General features: G+C 44.3%; 2 protein-coding genes across 15 annotated transcripts in view; one reads left to right on the top strand and one right to left on the bottom strand.

Annotated features, from left to right (window-relative positions):
• The window catches only part of LOC115459508 (E3 ubiquitin-protein ligase TRIM39-like), a 675517-nt gene that overhangs the window by 56138 nt on the left and 604392 nt on the right, over nucleotides 1-14987 (top strand). The window lies entirely within an intron of this gene.
• Nucleotides 1-14987, bottom strand: part of LOC115459511 (E3 ubiquitin-protein ligase TRIM39-like) — a 601987-nt gene that overhangs the window by 10586 nt on the left and 576414 nt on the right. For 4 of the 6 annotated variants that reach the window (XM_030189328.1, XM_030189323.1, XM_030189322.1 and 1 more), the window contains exons 3-5: nucleotides 8422-8652; nucleotides 7630-7652; nucleotides 1502-1611 (exon numbers count right to left, since the gene is read on the bottom strand). The exons of the other annotated variants lie outside the window; for them this stretch is intronic. In XM_030189328.1, coding sequence (XP_030045188.1) covers nucleotides 1502-1611; nucleotides 7630-7652; nucleotides 8422-8652 — 364 coding nt within the window. The remainder of the gene's footprint in view (nucleotides 1-1501; nucleotides 1612-7629; nucleotides 7653-8421; nucleotides 8653-14987) is intronic. 6 annotated transcript variants of the gene reach the window in all.

The following is a 14987-nucleotide window of genomic DNA, read 5'->3' on the forward strand; positions in this document are numbered from 1 at the left end:
GACGCCTATATTGTGACCCAAATCGGGAGATAGACGTTTATCTCACAAAAACGAATAAAGCGGTATAATCGAAAGCCGAATTTGGACGTTTTCAACTGCACTCCGTCGCAGATGCGGACAAAGTTGATGGGGGCGTGCCGAAGGCGTGGTGAAGGCGGAACTGGGACGTGGTTATCGGGCGATCAGAGATGGGCGCCTTTCGCCGATAATGGAAGAAAAATATGCGTTTTTAGCGAGAATTTAGGGCACTTTTCCTGGACCCTGTTTTTCCACGAATAAGGCCCCAAAAAGTGCCCTAAATGACCAGATTACCACCAGAGGGAATTGGGGATGACCTCCCCTGACTCCCCCAGTGGTCACAAACCCCCTCCCACCACAAAATATGCCGTTTCACAACTTTTTATTTTCACCCTCAAATGTCATACCCACCTCCCTGGCAGCAGTATGCAGGTCACTGGAGCAGTTATTAGGGGGTGCAGTGGACTTCAGGCAGGTGGACCCAGGCCCATTCCCCCCCTACCTGTTACAATTGTGCTGCTTAAAGCTTAGTCGTCCAACCCCCCCAAACCCACTGTACCCACATGTAGGTGCCCCCCTTCACCCCTTAGGGCTATAGTAATGGTGTAGACTTGTGGGCGGTGGGTCTTGAGGGGGATTTGGGGGGCTCAACACCCAAGGGAAGGGTGCTATGCACCTGGGAGCTGTTTTACATTTTTTTTGTGTTTTTGTAAAAGTGCCCCCTAGGGTGCCCGGTCGGTGTCCTGGCATGTGAGGGGGACCAGTGCACTACGAATCCTGGCCCCTCCCACGAACAAATGCCTTGGATTTATTCGTTTTTGAGCTGGGCGCTTTCATTTTCCATTATCACTGAAAAACAAAAACGCCCAGCTCACAAATTGTCGAATAAAACATGGACGTCCATTTTTTTCGAAAATACGGTTCGGTCCGCCTCTTCACGGACCCGTTCTCGGAGATAAACGCCCATGGAGATAGACGTTTTTGTTCAATTACGCCCCTCCACATAAACAACAATCATATTCCCACCCCAAACCATTCCCTTTTTCACTCCCCCCCCCCCCTTAAGCAACCATAATAATGAGAAACAAAATGCATAATTAGTGTGATATTGACTGGATAATATGCTAGTTGTTTTTTTTTTTATATGGCTGGCCACCTCTAGATTACAAGACTGGTGCTCTAACCACTTGGCCACAGCTCCACTTACTTGGATGCCCCTCCCTTTTGATTATGCCCCTTCAGGTCTCTCTCAGCCAATCACAGCGCAGAAAATCGGCTTTCAATTATACCGATTTCGCCGGATTTAGGAGATGGTCGACCATCTCCCGATTTGTGTCGGAAGATAGCCGCTCTTCTCGTTCGAAAATAAGGTGGACTGTGTCCTACTGTGGGGTGAACAGTTATTTCTGCACATTTTTACTGGAATCATCTAGAGCATTTTTTAAAGATGAAAAAACAAATTAAAAATAGACCAATTCCTCACCTCCAAATTTTGTAATCCATTTCTTCAGCTGTTGAGGGTAGCTCAGTTGGAAACCCATTTTCAGATCAGTAGAAACAACCTCCGGTTCCAGAAACTTCATTTTCTCACACCTGTGGGTTAGAGAGTCACTGGGATTATTCTGGGAGATGGTCACACCCAGGAATGAAATATACCACCAACAGTCAGTTTTTGTGATTATGGGACTCATTTTTGAAAAAGGAAAGCATTTAAAAAGTGGCACAAAATGCCCAAATTGCTAGTTTTGAAACCCATTTTTAAAAATTTTTGCTATGCAAGGGAGTGTGTAAGGGGTGGGATTTTGGGCATTCCTAACACTCGGATGTTTTTCTGCCACAATGGAACGGAACAAAAATATCCAGGGCTACAATTTAGATGTTTTGTTTTTATCACAACTAAGTCACAACAAGGTGCCTTAAATGACCAATCGACTACAAGAGGGATTAAGGCGTGACCCCCCCCCCCTTACTCCCCTAGTGGTCACTGACCCCTCCCACCCTCCAAAGATGTGAAAGAAATATTACATACCAGTTTCTATGAGAGCCTCAGATGTTATGGTCCAGGGCTATTGTAGTTGTGTACAGTAGTATTTTGGTGGGTTTTGGAGGACTCACCATACAAGATAACGGGGCAGCGGTGAGACGCGTACCTGGGACCTTTTAGGTGAAGTCCCCTGCAGTGCCCCCCTAGGGTGCCCCACTGCTCTGCTGGGATGTCTGTGTGGCCAGTCTACTAAGAATACTGGCCCACATACGTCCTAATGGCTTGATTTTGTGCGTTTTTCACTTAGATGTTTTAGGTTTATAGAATCTAGATCTAAATGTCATCTGCCAGTTGGTGGATTCTGTCTCCCAGTCATGTAAAGTCCTCTTGCAATTTTTCACAATCCTCTTGTATTTTTTTTTCCCGTTCATTTTTATTAAAACAGAATTAGAACGTGCCCACCCACCCACCCCCCCCCAACTCAACCTATCACCCCCTACCCTCCCCCCTCATAAGTTCAGGATACGGCTTCGAGCAGTAGGGGTAAGCGTGTCCCAAAAGGGTGCCCAAGTGGCACAAAAAATGTCCCCTTTGTTGGACGCCAAGTCTTTTATTTTCCGTTTCTCCAATGAGCACATTTGAATCATTGCTATAAGCCACTGTGCCAGGGAGGGGCTTTCTGCATTTCTCCACAGTTGTAGTATTGCTCTCTTACCCATCAGCACAGTGCGCTTTAAAAAAGCTTTCATTTTCGCTGGCATACACCCTGCACTGGCAAAAGACTCAAATAATTGTCCTGGAGCTATCTTCCATCTTGTGCGCCAACAGTTAGATACCTGCAGTCCCACGTCCCTCCAGAATTGTTGCACCCCGGGACACGTCCAAAACATGTGCCCCAGGTGTGCTCCGGAAGCCCCACACTTTGGACAGGAATCCACGTCTGCTATGGTTGCTCTCCAGGCCCTATACGGTGAGATATACAGCCTCAGTAAAAATTTTAGCTGCAATTCTTGCCAGGCTACGTTCTCTGTAAACTTAGTCACCGATACCAACTGTCTGTGTAGGTGCTCCTCCTGGAGATTAAGTCCCAGTTCAGCATTCCATTGTTCAATTATTTTGGAAAAGTCAAAGTTCTGTAACGAGTCTCTTATAAAAGAGTGAAAGTATCTCAATGGTACTCTTTGTTGGGCCTCCAGACCCAACAGTTCAGTAAGTTGATCGTAAGAGAAAGAAACATGTGATGTGTCTTAGTGACAAAATAGGTGTGTTGGATATGCTCCATTCCGGCATGTCTGTTTCTGCCGTTGGCCACACATTAAAATTTAATGAGTCAGCTGATCCATCCAGCAAAAAAAGGAAGAGATTCAGTGGTCTGTTTGAGAAGCAGAACCAGAAAGTTCCAAAACTACATCTGTGCTTCGTGTGCTTCGTGGTGGATACTTGGAATGCCCTCCCGCGGGAGGTGGTGGAGATGAAAACGGTAACAGAATTCAAACATGCGTGGGATAAACATAAAGGAATCCTGTTCAGAAGGAATGGATCCTCAGGAGCTTAATTGAGATTGGGTGGCAGAGCCGATGGTGGGAGGTGGGGCTGGTGGTTGGGAGGCGGGGATAGTGCTGGGCAGAATTATACGGTCTGTGTAGTGCTGGTGGTGGGAGGCGGGGATAGAGCTGGGCAGACTTATACGGTCTGTGCCAGAGCTGGTGGTGGGAGGTGGGACTGGTGGTTGGGAGACGGGGATAGTGCTGGGCAGACTTATACGGTCTGTGCCAGAGCTGGTGGTGGGAGGCGGGGCTAGTGGTTGGGAGGCGGGGATAGTGCTGGCCAGACTTATATGGTCTGTGCCCTGAAGAGGACAGGTACAAATAAAAAGTAGCACATATGAATTTATCTTATTGGGCAGACTGGATGGACCGTGCAGGTCTTTTTCTGCCGTCATCTACTATGTTACTATGTTATCCCCTATCTCCGCGGTCAAAGATTGTTTGGGCAGAGAGGCCACGTAATGTCTCAGCTGGTAATATGCGAAATCATCCAATTGGTCAATATGAAATTCTGTAAATCCTCTTGTATTTTAAGAACTTTGAATAACTTTGTCCTCAGCAAATTTAATCACCCCACTCATTATTCCCATTTCTAAATCATTTGTGATTAAGTTAAAAAGTAGAGGTCACAGCACAGACCCTGAGGAACCCCATTATTTATTCCATTGAGAATATTGACCATTTAACCCTACTCTGTTTTTTTTATCTTTTAACCAGTATAGATTAGGAATTGGTTACTGGACAGAAAACAGATGGTAAGGATAAATGGTCATTTCTCTCAACGGAGGAAGGTGAACAGCGGATTGCAACTGTGGACCTGTACTGGGACCGGTACTATTTAACATATTTATAAATGATATGGAAATCGGAATGACAAGTGAGGTGATCAAATTTGCAGATGATACAAAACTATTCAAGGTTGTTAAAACACGTGTGGACTGTGAAATATTTTAGAAAGATCTTAGGAAATTGGAAGACTGGGCGTCCAAATAGCAGATAAAATTTAATTTGAATGAATGCACATTAGAAAGAATAATCCGAATTATAGTCACCTGAGGCTAGGATCCACCTTGGGAGTCAGCGCTCCAGAAAAAGTTCTGGGTGTCATTGTAGATAATACGCTGAAATCTTCTGCTCAGTGTGCGGTGGCAGCCAAAAAAAGCAAACAGGATGCTAAGAATTATTAGGAAAGGGATGGTGAATAAGAAGGAAAATACTATAATGCTTTTCTATCACTCCATGGTGAGAATTTCATTCAGTTCTGGTCACTGTATTTATTTTATTACATTGGTACCCTGCACTTTCCCACTCATGGCAGGCTCAATGCGGCTTACATGGGGCAATGGAGGGTTAAGTGACTTGCCCAGAGTCACAAGGAGCTGCCTCTGCCTAAAGTGGGAATCAAACTCAGTTCCTCAGGACCAAAGTCCACCACCCTAACCACTAGGCCACTACTTCACTGTTGCTACTATTTGAGATTCTACATGGAATGTTGCTATTCCACTAGCAACATTCCATGTAGAAGTCGGCAACATTCCATGTAGAAGTCGGCCCTTGCAGATCACCAATGTGGCCGCGCAGGCTTCTGCTTCTGTGAGTCTGACGTCCTGCACGACTCACAGAAACAGAAGCCTGCGCAGCCTTCTACATGGAATGTTGCTAGTGGAATAGCAACATTCCATGTAGAATCTCCAACAGTAACAACATTCCATGTAGAATCTCCAATAGTAGCAACATTCCATGTAGAATCTCCAATAGTATCTATTTTATTTTTGTTACATTTGTACCCCGCGCTTTCCCACTCATGGCAGGCTCAATGCGGCTTACATGGGGCAATGGAGGGTTAAGTGACTTGTCCAGAGTCACAAGGAGCTGCCTGTGCCTGAAGTGGGAATCAAACTCAGTTCCTCAGTTCCCCAGGACCAAAGTCCACCACCCTAACCACTAGGCCACTCCTCCACTGTATCTCAAAAAAGGTATAGAAGGGCATTTTCTAAATGATGTCAAAGTCTGAATAGGAAAAAAGGCCATTTTCAAAAAAGAAAAATGTCTATCTTTTTTTTTTTTTTTTAAATACCGTTTTGAACAAGGTTTTGTGATTTGAACATTTTGTTTTTTGGTCCATTCTCGAAAAAAAAAAAAAGAAACGTCCAAGAGCAAAACACACAAAATCAAGGCATTGGGATGTAGGAGGAGCCGATACTTTTAATAGACTGGTCCCCCTGACATCCCAGGAAAGCAGTAGGTCACACTAGGGGGCACTGCAGTGGACTTCATAAAATGCTTCCTTACCTTGTCTGCTGAGCCCTCCAAAACCCACTACCCCCAACTGTACACCACTACCACAGCCCTTACGGGTGAAGGGGGCACCTATATGTGGGTTTCTGGTGAGATTTGGAGGGCTTACAGTTTCATCCAGAAGTGTAACAGGTAGGGGGAGGTAGGAGCCTGGGTCCACCTGTCGGCAGTGCACTGCACCCACCACTAGACTACTCCAGGGACCTGCATGCTGTTCTAATGGACCTGAGTATAACATCAGAGGCTGGCATAGAGACTGCCAATGTTTTTCATCACATTTTGGGGGGGGTGGGAGGGGGTTAGTGACCACTGGGGGAATTAGGGAAGGTCATCCCTGATTTCCTCCAGTGGTCATCTGGGTATTTAGGGCACCTTTTTGTGCCTTATTCGTTATAAAAACAGGTCTAGCTCAAAAACGTCTACGTTTTAGTCCTGGAAGATTTTGTTTTGTTCCGTTATGGCTGAAAAACGTCTACGTCTTAAGAATGCACAAGTCCCACCCTGAACATGCCCCTTACACACCCCTTTGAGATTTGGACGCACTTCTGACAGACTTCATAGAAAAACGTCTAAAAATAGGTTTTGAAAGTACTGATTTGGACATTTTTGTGAGAAAAAGATCCAAATGCTGCTTTATGCCACTTTTTAGATGTTTTTCTGTTTTGAAAATGAGCCCAATAGCGGAATTAGAAAAGGTTCAAAGAAGAGCGACTAAAATGGTAAAGGGGATGAAACTCTTCTCATATGAGGAAAGGCTAAAGAGGTTAGGGCTCTTCAGCTTGGAAAAGAGACGGATAAGGGGAGAATGAGTAGAAGTAAATCAGTTTTTTACTCATTCCAAAATTACAAAGACTAAGGGACACTCGAGGAAGTTACATGGAAATACTTTTAAGACAAATAGCAAGAAATATTATTTTACTCAACAAATAGTTATGCTCTGAAACTCTTTGCCAGAGGATGTCATAACAGTGGTTAGTGTATCTGTGTTTAAAAAAGGTTTGGACAAATTCCTGGAGGAAAAGTCCATAGACTGCTATTGAGAGAGACAAGGGAAGCAACTACTTGCCCTGGGATTTGTAGCATGGAGTGTTGCCACGATTTGGGTTTCTGCCAGGTACTTGTGACCTGGATTGGCCACTGTTGGAAGCAGGATACTGGGCTAGATGGACCATTGGTCTGACCCAGTATGGCTTCTTTTATGTTCTTATAATCAACAATACGACACTGTATCCCATCCTATGACATTTTATTTCCTCAGGAAAAATTCATGGGGAACTTTATCAAATGTCTTCTGAAATTTCAGATAAACAGTATCAACTGGCTCACCATTATCCACATGCTTACTCACCCTTCTAAGAAATATCAATACATTTTTATAGAATTACTTTGTTATGGACAGCGTCAGAGCAGAGACCATCCCCAGCAACTCCTTCTGCACTCAATCCCACCTCCTTCTCTCCCATTCTTAATTCCACATGCACTACTAATCATTTCTATAGCACTACTAGACATATGCAGCACTGTACACATTATATACAGGTACTTTCTCTGTCCCTAGGGGGCTCACAATCAGTTTTTTTGTTCCTAGGGCAATGGAGGGTTAAGTGATTTGCCCAAGGTCACAAAGAGCTGCTGTGGGACTTGAACCCAGGTTGCCAGGATCAAAGCCCACTGCACTAACCATTAGGCTACTCCTCTCCCTTTCTCCAATCAATTAATTCCCTTCTTTCTTACTCAAAATCCATCCAGCCGCATAGAAAATGACAGAAAACTAACTTGTACCTGCTCAGAGCATCCTTCACGTCCTAAAGGGAAATGAAACAGAGAATATTTCTAGTTAGATTTCACAGTTTACGAGAACACATTATACATTAGGATACTCTACTCAAAGCTCTGCTCAATCAAAAAACAGCTACAAAATTTTGATGCCATTTCTATGATCAGCATCCAAAAATCTATAAGAAACACCCAAACTCATTATGGAAACAAGTGTATCAGCCTATTTCAAAACTACCATTTATCTCCTAAGTTGTAGAGAAACTGATACTTGGGCAACTTTTCAAGTCCTTCATGCCCATCAATCAGACTTTTGGATGGGGCACAGTACTGAAACCTCCTTAGTGGCTCTGATCCGTGATCTGCATGTAGAGGCTCTCAAGTGCCTGGTTTGGGCAGAGGTGGAGTTGTGATGTCTGGGTGAAAAGGTATCAAAAGTGGGGTAAGTGACTTATTTCTAGCAGAGGGATATCAACTGTATAATCTTGCAAAATTTCAGCCTCAGGTATGGACTAACTACATCTTTAAAAAATATGAAATGTTTACCCACAGTTTTTAGGCTGTAGAACATGAAAAACATCAACGTTGTGAAAAAGTTGTATAGTCCCTCTCTACTGACCCTACAGTATACAAAACTTCCAAAAATGAAAGTTGCCCAATTTACCCCTCTGATTTGGTAAGTGCAGCTGCTGGCTGAAAAATCAGCCATTATGTAAGATATTTCGATCTGCTACTTGAATTCCCTGATTCCTCCTGGAAGATCTGTAACTTCCTTAGAAATATATTTGCTAATCTCACCTTCAGTAACTCGTTGGTCGGCTGTTGACTCTTCTCCTCTATCTCGGTGATCAGCTGCATGAGGGAGGAACTTTGCTCTTCTAGCTGGGTCTCATTTTCCATGATTCTCTGGAGAATCTTCTTCTCTTCCTTTTCCAGTCTCGAGAGAAGGATCTGCTTCTCCTTATTCAGAAACTGTTGTAACTCTTCAAACTCAGACTCCACTTTCTGTCGTTTGATCTGTGTCTCACTCTGGATTAAACACGGAAAGATAATTCTCAGTAACAGTACAGTGATTCTGGATTGAGGTCTTTCCATGAACAAGAAATCTCTGTTGTTGTCAGCAGGACAAGTACAAGTGTACTGAGCACCCTAGATTAATCAAGACGTACCTTCTCACACCCAAACCCATATTCCACACTTGCAGTGGCTCCATTACCTCCTCTCAGTGGTGGCTCTGGTACAGCACTTCCTCCTTTAACAGTCGTGACTCCAGCACAGCCTTCCTCCTCTCACCACCCACTCTTTTCCCAACCTTCCTCTCCTACCATACTCAGAAGCTTATCCCCCTTTCACAATCTCCTCCATCCCCTGCTCAGCAACTCCCTCTGCCTCTCTGCACTGTACCCATTCCAGTACCCATAGGAGCCAACTCTGTTAGTGCTGTGGGTGCTTGAGCACCCCCAATTTTGAGAAAATTCCTTGTATGTGTCCAGGGAGGGGTTATTTCCACTGGGTTTAGCACCCCCAATAATTTTGTAAAGTTGGGTCCTGTACCACTGTTGTCCCCATATTGTCTCTAAGTGAGCAGAAGAGGGGTCTCCCTCCTCTCCTGCTCTTACCCCTTACCACAAGCAGCCTCCACTTCATTCTTCCCAAGCATCTACCCCCTGCATCTCCCCATTCTCTCCCTTCCTCAGTATTCATTAGCATCTTGTTCTCCTCTCTCTTCTTCTGGTATCTAGCCCAAGCTTTTGTACATTTTGTTGAGTAGTGGTTCTCCATGGTTGTGGATAAGGGGGAGGAGGGAGGGGATGAAGGGGTGTTGATTCTTTAAGAATTAGTTTTCTGGCTACTGCTGTTAAATTTGGCTATATTTTCAATAAAGCTTTGAAAAATTCAAGAAAACAAACAAGCAAAAAAACCCAAAAACAACAACAACAAAGTAAGTGGTCACAGACCAGCAGATCCTGTGATTTAAATGTAGTTATAGTGCTGTCTCTAAAAAGAAGGTGGAATGGTAGGAAGCTAGGGTTAGGGTACCCTCACTTCACCCACTGGCTGTGCAGAACCTCCAGCTGAAAGAGCTTGAAAATCTCGTTTTCCTGAGGACCACTGAGTTCACCTAACACCAGCTCTGCTGAGCTTTGTGACACCAGAGGATCCAGAATCCGCAACTATATCCTGGAGCTCTCAAAACCAATCAACAGTTACAGGTTATAAATGGTTAAATTAGATGAAAATGAGCTTCCACATCACAGGAGTTATTTCAGATTGAAATCTGTATCCTGGAACTCACTTAAAAGGCATCAGGACAGACCCATCCCTGAATGAGCAGAAATGTACATGTAACAGTCAGTGAATGTCACCAGATCAGTCCTTACTATAATGTCACAGTTCACCGAGCGGATGACCTCAGCAACGATGTGATGAAAGCACTGAGGGGCAATTCTATGAACTGGCACCAAGAGAGAGGTACAACTATGGGGTGCACTTAATGTCATTTATTTAACGATTTCAGGACATGCCTAAGCCTTATAGAATAAGAGCAGAAAACTAATAAGATGTTATCAGCCAAATCTGTTACGTCTGTGGCCGTGACAACCCTCAGACTTACCCTGTTTCTGGGAGTCGGTGGCTGTGCTGGCTTCTGCTTGTCTCTGTGTCTGTCTCTGTCTTAGTTTCTCTCTGGCTCTGTGTGCTGATTGCCCTACTGAACCTCACCTGTGTGGGCTATGCCTTTTCCAAGATGGCTGCCGCCGACTCCTGTATGCCAGGATCCAAGATGGCTCCCGCTGGGCTGACTTCTCTGTGTGTCAAGCCTCTGTTTGGATGCAAGGTGATTGCTGCAGCTGTGCCTCTGGTGTGGAAGGGCTTTATTAATCACTTAGAGACTACAGCCCTGGCCTTTGCATTGTTCATCTAGGGCCCTGGTGTATAGAGTGCTCTGTACACTGTTTCAGTGTTTGCTCTGTGTGAGTTTCTATGTTTAGACTTACCAGCTTAGGCACCGTGTGGCTTGTTAGCCTGTGTATAGCTTTGCTAGTGCTCTGTGTTTGTTTAGACTAGCCAGCTTAGGCTCCGTGTGGCTTGTTAGCCTGTGTATAGCTTTGCTAGTGCTCTGTGTTTGTTTAGACTAGCCAGCTTAGGCACCGTGTGGCTTGTTAGCCTGTGTATAGCTTTGCTAGTGCTCTGTGTTTGTTTCCAGTGCATGACTTGTTAGCTTGGGCACAGCTTTGTTGTTAGCTGGTGTATAGCTTTGCTAGTGCTCTGTGTTTGTTTCCAGTGCATGACTTGTTAGCTTGGGCACAGCTTTGTTGTTAGCTGGTGTATAGCTTTCAAGTCTCCTGAGTGTGCTCTGTGTATGTTTCTTGTGTATGACTGGTTTGCCTGGGTATAGCGTTTCTATTAGCCTAGGTACAGTTTACTAGTCATTGTGTTTAAACCTGCCGACTGCCAGAACCCGGACAGTCCCTGCCTGTCGGCCTTGCCTGCGCCTAGGTGCCAGGGGGCACTCCTGGATCTTCATTCCTGCTGTTCCTGCTTGCAAGTTCCAGTTCCGGGTTTTCCTGTAAGTCCTACCGGCTGCCAGAACCTGAGGGCTCAACCCTCGGGGAAAGGTGGTCAAGCGTAGGTGAAGCCTAGGTCCAGTGTGTTCCAGTCCAGCGGGTTTCACTCCTGTATGTTCCAGTCCTGTGGGGCCCTCCAGTGTGTTCCAGTCCAGCAGGCTCCACTCCAGTGCGCACCCGTCCGGTGCGTTCCAGTTCCGTGTATTCCGGTGTAGAACTCCAGTCCGGGGTTCCGGTCCAGTTTTGTCTCATCTCTACCTTGGAGGTGATCTTGCCTTCCACTGCCGCTCCACGGTAGTGGCCCATGGGCTCACGAACCCAGTGCTCCCGGGGAAGAAGCCTGACAGTATGCCAAGGTCCTCGAGCACGCGACAAAATCCCTCTAATTTTATCATATTCCTATGGGTGTCTTAGTTTTTTCATTATTCTTTGCTTGAACTTTCACTTAAATTGTTTTGAAATCAGTCTGGTATAAACAAGATACTTTACAAGTTTTTTTCTTTTACATTTTCTTCCACCAACAGATCTCATTACACTCAGGGTGTTTCCCAATTAAATATTAATGTATGTTAGGTTCTCAGATTTAAGTAAATTCTCTTTATGTCAAACTCTAGTGTCTGTATATTTTTCTCAATCATTTATCTCTTTTTATCTTTCAGTGTCTTCAAGGAAAATCCTTCTTGCATGGGTCAGTATTGAAAGATACCCCTCCTCTTCTTCAGGTAAGTATGAAAGGGTCTTCTTCTGTTATTCTCCCCCTACTAGCCTATCTACAACAAATAAAAAATCCAATCTTTCTATTATTTGTATGTTCTATTGTGCATCTTTTTTCTTCAATAATCTGTTATCTAACTCCTTTTATTTAAAAATATAAACAATAATTCCTAACTTTCCCACCGAAGAAATGAATCTTAATATTTTCAAGTTATCACTCAACCTTTTTAATCTCTCTGTTCAGTCTTTTTTTTTTTTAATTCTTGTCTCAGAAGATGCGATGATTAAATTGTTCAGGAATTAATTAAGATGCTGAATATTAACTATATAATTCCTTCTTGTCCTGCCTTATTTTTTCTTTGATATCTCAGCTGGTAAATTGCTGTCTAACAGGCATTTTCCAGCTTTTCATGCCTTCACAGAGATCTGAATGTATTTCCAGTGAAACATACTTCATTATGACTCAGGGTCCTGTTTACTAAAGTGCGTTTGTGTTTTTAGCGCGCCTACACTTAAAGCATGTGCTAACCATGTAGGCGCCTATAGGGATATTGCAGGCACGTACATGGTTAATGCACCTACATGGTTAATGCACGTACATGGTTAACTTGCATTAAAAATATTAACGCGCCTATAACACTGCTTAGTAAACAGGGCTCCCAGTGTTTATTTTGGTACATTTGTATTCCACATTTTTTCACATATTTGTAGACTCAATGTGGCTTACATAGTTCCGGAGGTGCGATTGCAAACTCCGGTGTAAACAAATACAAAGTGATGTAATGGTAAAGTTCATGTGGTACAGCCACATTAGGGAATAGTGCGACTGAAGAGTTGAGTTGTGTACATACTGTTATTAGTTGTGTTGTGTTGCAGTGAGGTGGCATTTATGTTGGATTTTATTTATTTATTTATTGCATTTGTATCCCACATTATCCCAACTTTTTTGCGGGCTCAATGTGGCTTACAATTCATCGTGGATATGGGAAGTAGAAGGGAACATACATTTGTTATTACAGAGAGTTTTGGGTTAAGTGATTAAAGTATTAAAGCAAAAGATAGTATAAAACTTTTCTGGATAAGTCAAAGATTATACAGTTACATGTGTTGATCTTTGTTGTATATCTTGTCGAAGAGAGAGGTTTTCAATAGCTTGCGGAAATTTGTCAGTTCATAGATCATTGGGGTATGTCTTTTTGAAGAGGTTTGTTTTCAGTTTTTTCCTGAAGTTTAGGAGGTCATTCGTCTCTTTCAAGGCTTTTGGTAGTGCATTCCACAGTTGGGTGCTTATATAAGAAAAGCTGGACGCATAGGTAGATTTGTATTTCAGTCCTTTGAAGCTAGGGTGGTGGAGACTTAGGTATGATCGTGTTGATTTGGATGTATTTCTAGTTGGCAGGTCGATCAGGTCAGCCATGTATCCCGGGGCTGCGCCGTGGATAATTTTGTGGACCATAGTGCAGATTTTGAAGGTGATACGTTCTTTGATTGGGAGCCAGTGTAGTTTGTTGCGAAGGGGTTTTGCATTGTCGTATCGCGTTTTCCCAAAGATAAGTCTCGCTGCCGTGTTTTGAGCAGTCTGGAGTTTCTTTAGGATTTGTTCTTTGCATCCTGCGTAAATTCCGTTGCAGTAGTCTGCATGGCTTAGTACCATTGATTGTATCAGGTTGGAAGACTATTTACATTTTGAGTGTTTATTTGAGTTGATATTCTTGAGACCCTAGCAGGCTTATTTTCGAAAGAGAAGGACGTCCATCTTTCGACACAAATTGCAAGATGGGCATCCTTCTCACAGGGTCGCCCAAATCGGGTGTATTGATGTTCTAATGCTCACTGCAATGTTTAAGATGCTGCCTTTTCCCAGGTACACCCTTGTTGTGTGACTCGTGGATTATTATTAAAAATAATTCTTTCATATAGAGGAGGGGGGGTGTTAAAAAATGATAGGCCCCGGGTGTCAAATACGCTACGTACGCCACTGGTCCCACCCGCCCTCTGTGGTCGACCGTCCGCCACCGGGCCGGGCCCCCTGCATTGAAATCACAGTGCCTCTCACCTCCGTGTGAAAGCGCTGCAGGCAGCAGATCATCTCCCTTCGGGCCTCCTTCCCTCCCTGTGTCCCGCCCTCGTCTGACGTAACTTCCGTGTAGGGGGTCGGGTTGAGGAGGAGTGGCAATGACTTCGGGGGAGGGGGGGAGCTTGTCCCGGGCCCGGCCCAGTCTCTCGGCGGCCCTGACTCCCACTTCTGACCTCCCCACTGAGTCCTGGTTCTGTTCCACACCAAGCTCCACTTTCTTTATGGGCCCTGCGTGGACCTGTGATCCTGAACATCATGCACACATTTCTGGGTTTGTCAGAGCTCCTGTTTTATTTATTTATTTATTGCATTTGTATCCCACATTTTCCCACCTCTTTGCGGGTTCAGTGTGGCTTACAATAAGATATGAAGAGTGGAAATACAATTGTACAGCTTGGTTATGGGTTACATTGTACAGGTTATGCGAGACCATCGAAGTATCGTTAGGAATATTACAATGGGACATCAACATTGAAACATTGGAAGGAGACAATGGGAAGCTTAAAGGGCAGTATTAAGACACACAGACATATGGTGTACATATTTCTGTGAGTACATGTATGGGTGATGTGGAATTAAGGGGGGTGAGGGTCAGAAGTGGTTGTGTGATGCATTGATGAATAGTGAGTGTGGACTCTATGTGTTTTGGCTCTTTCCGTAGATTGTTTCAAACAGGTGGGTCTTCAATGATTTGCGGAAGGAAGCTTGTTTGTGAGTCATTCTTAGGTTGCGCGGCAGTGTATTCCAAAGCTGTGTGCTCATGTGAGAAAAGGTTGACGCGTGTAGCGTCTTGTATTTCACGCCCTTGCAATTAGGGAATTTGGGCCCACTGGTGCTCAAGTTGGTTTCCCAGACTCACTCCAACATGGCCAGTCAGCTGCCACACTTTTGAGCCCAGCACGGCCCCAGATCGAGCCAATGTTTTCCCCAGTGGGCCTAGAACTTACTTCTTACTCTGCTTCCCCACACCAGAGACCCTTTCAAGCATGCACAGATTCCCAGGACCA

This window comes from Microcaecilia unicolor, unplaced genomic scaffold, assembly GCF_901765095.1.
Source record: "Microcaecilia unicolor unplaced genomic scaffold, aMicUni1.1, whole genome shotgun sequence".
Taxonomy (NCBI): domain Eukaryota; kingdom Metazoa; phylum Chordata; class Amphibia; order Gymnophiona; family Siphonopidae; genus Microcaecilia; species Microcaecilia unicolor.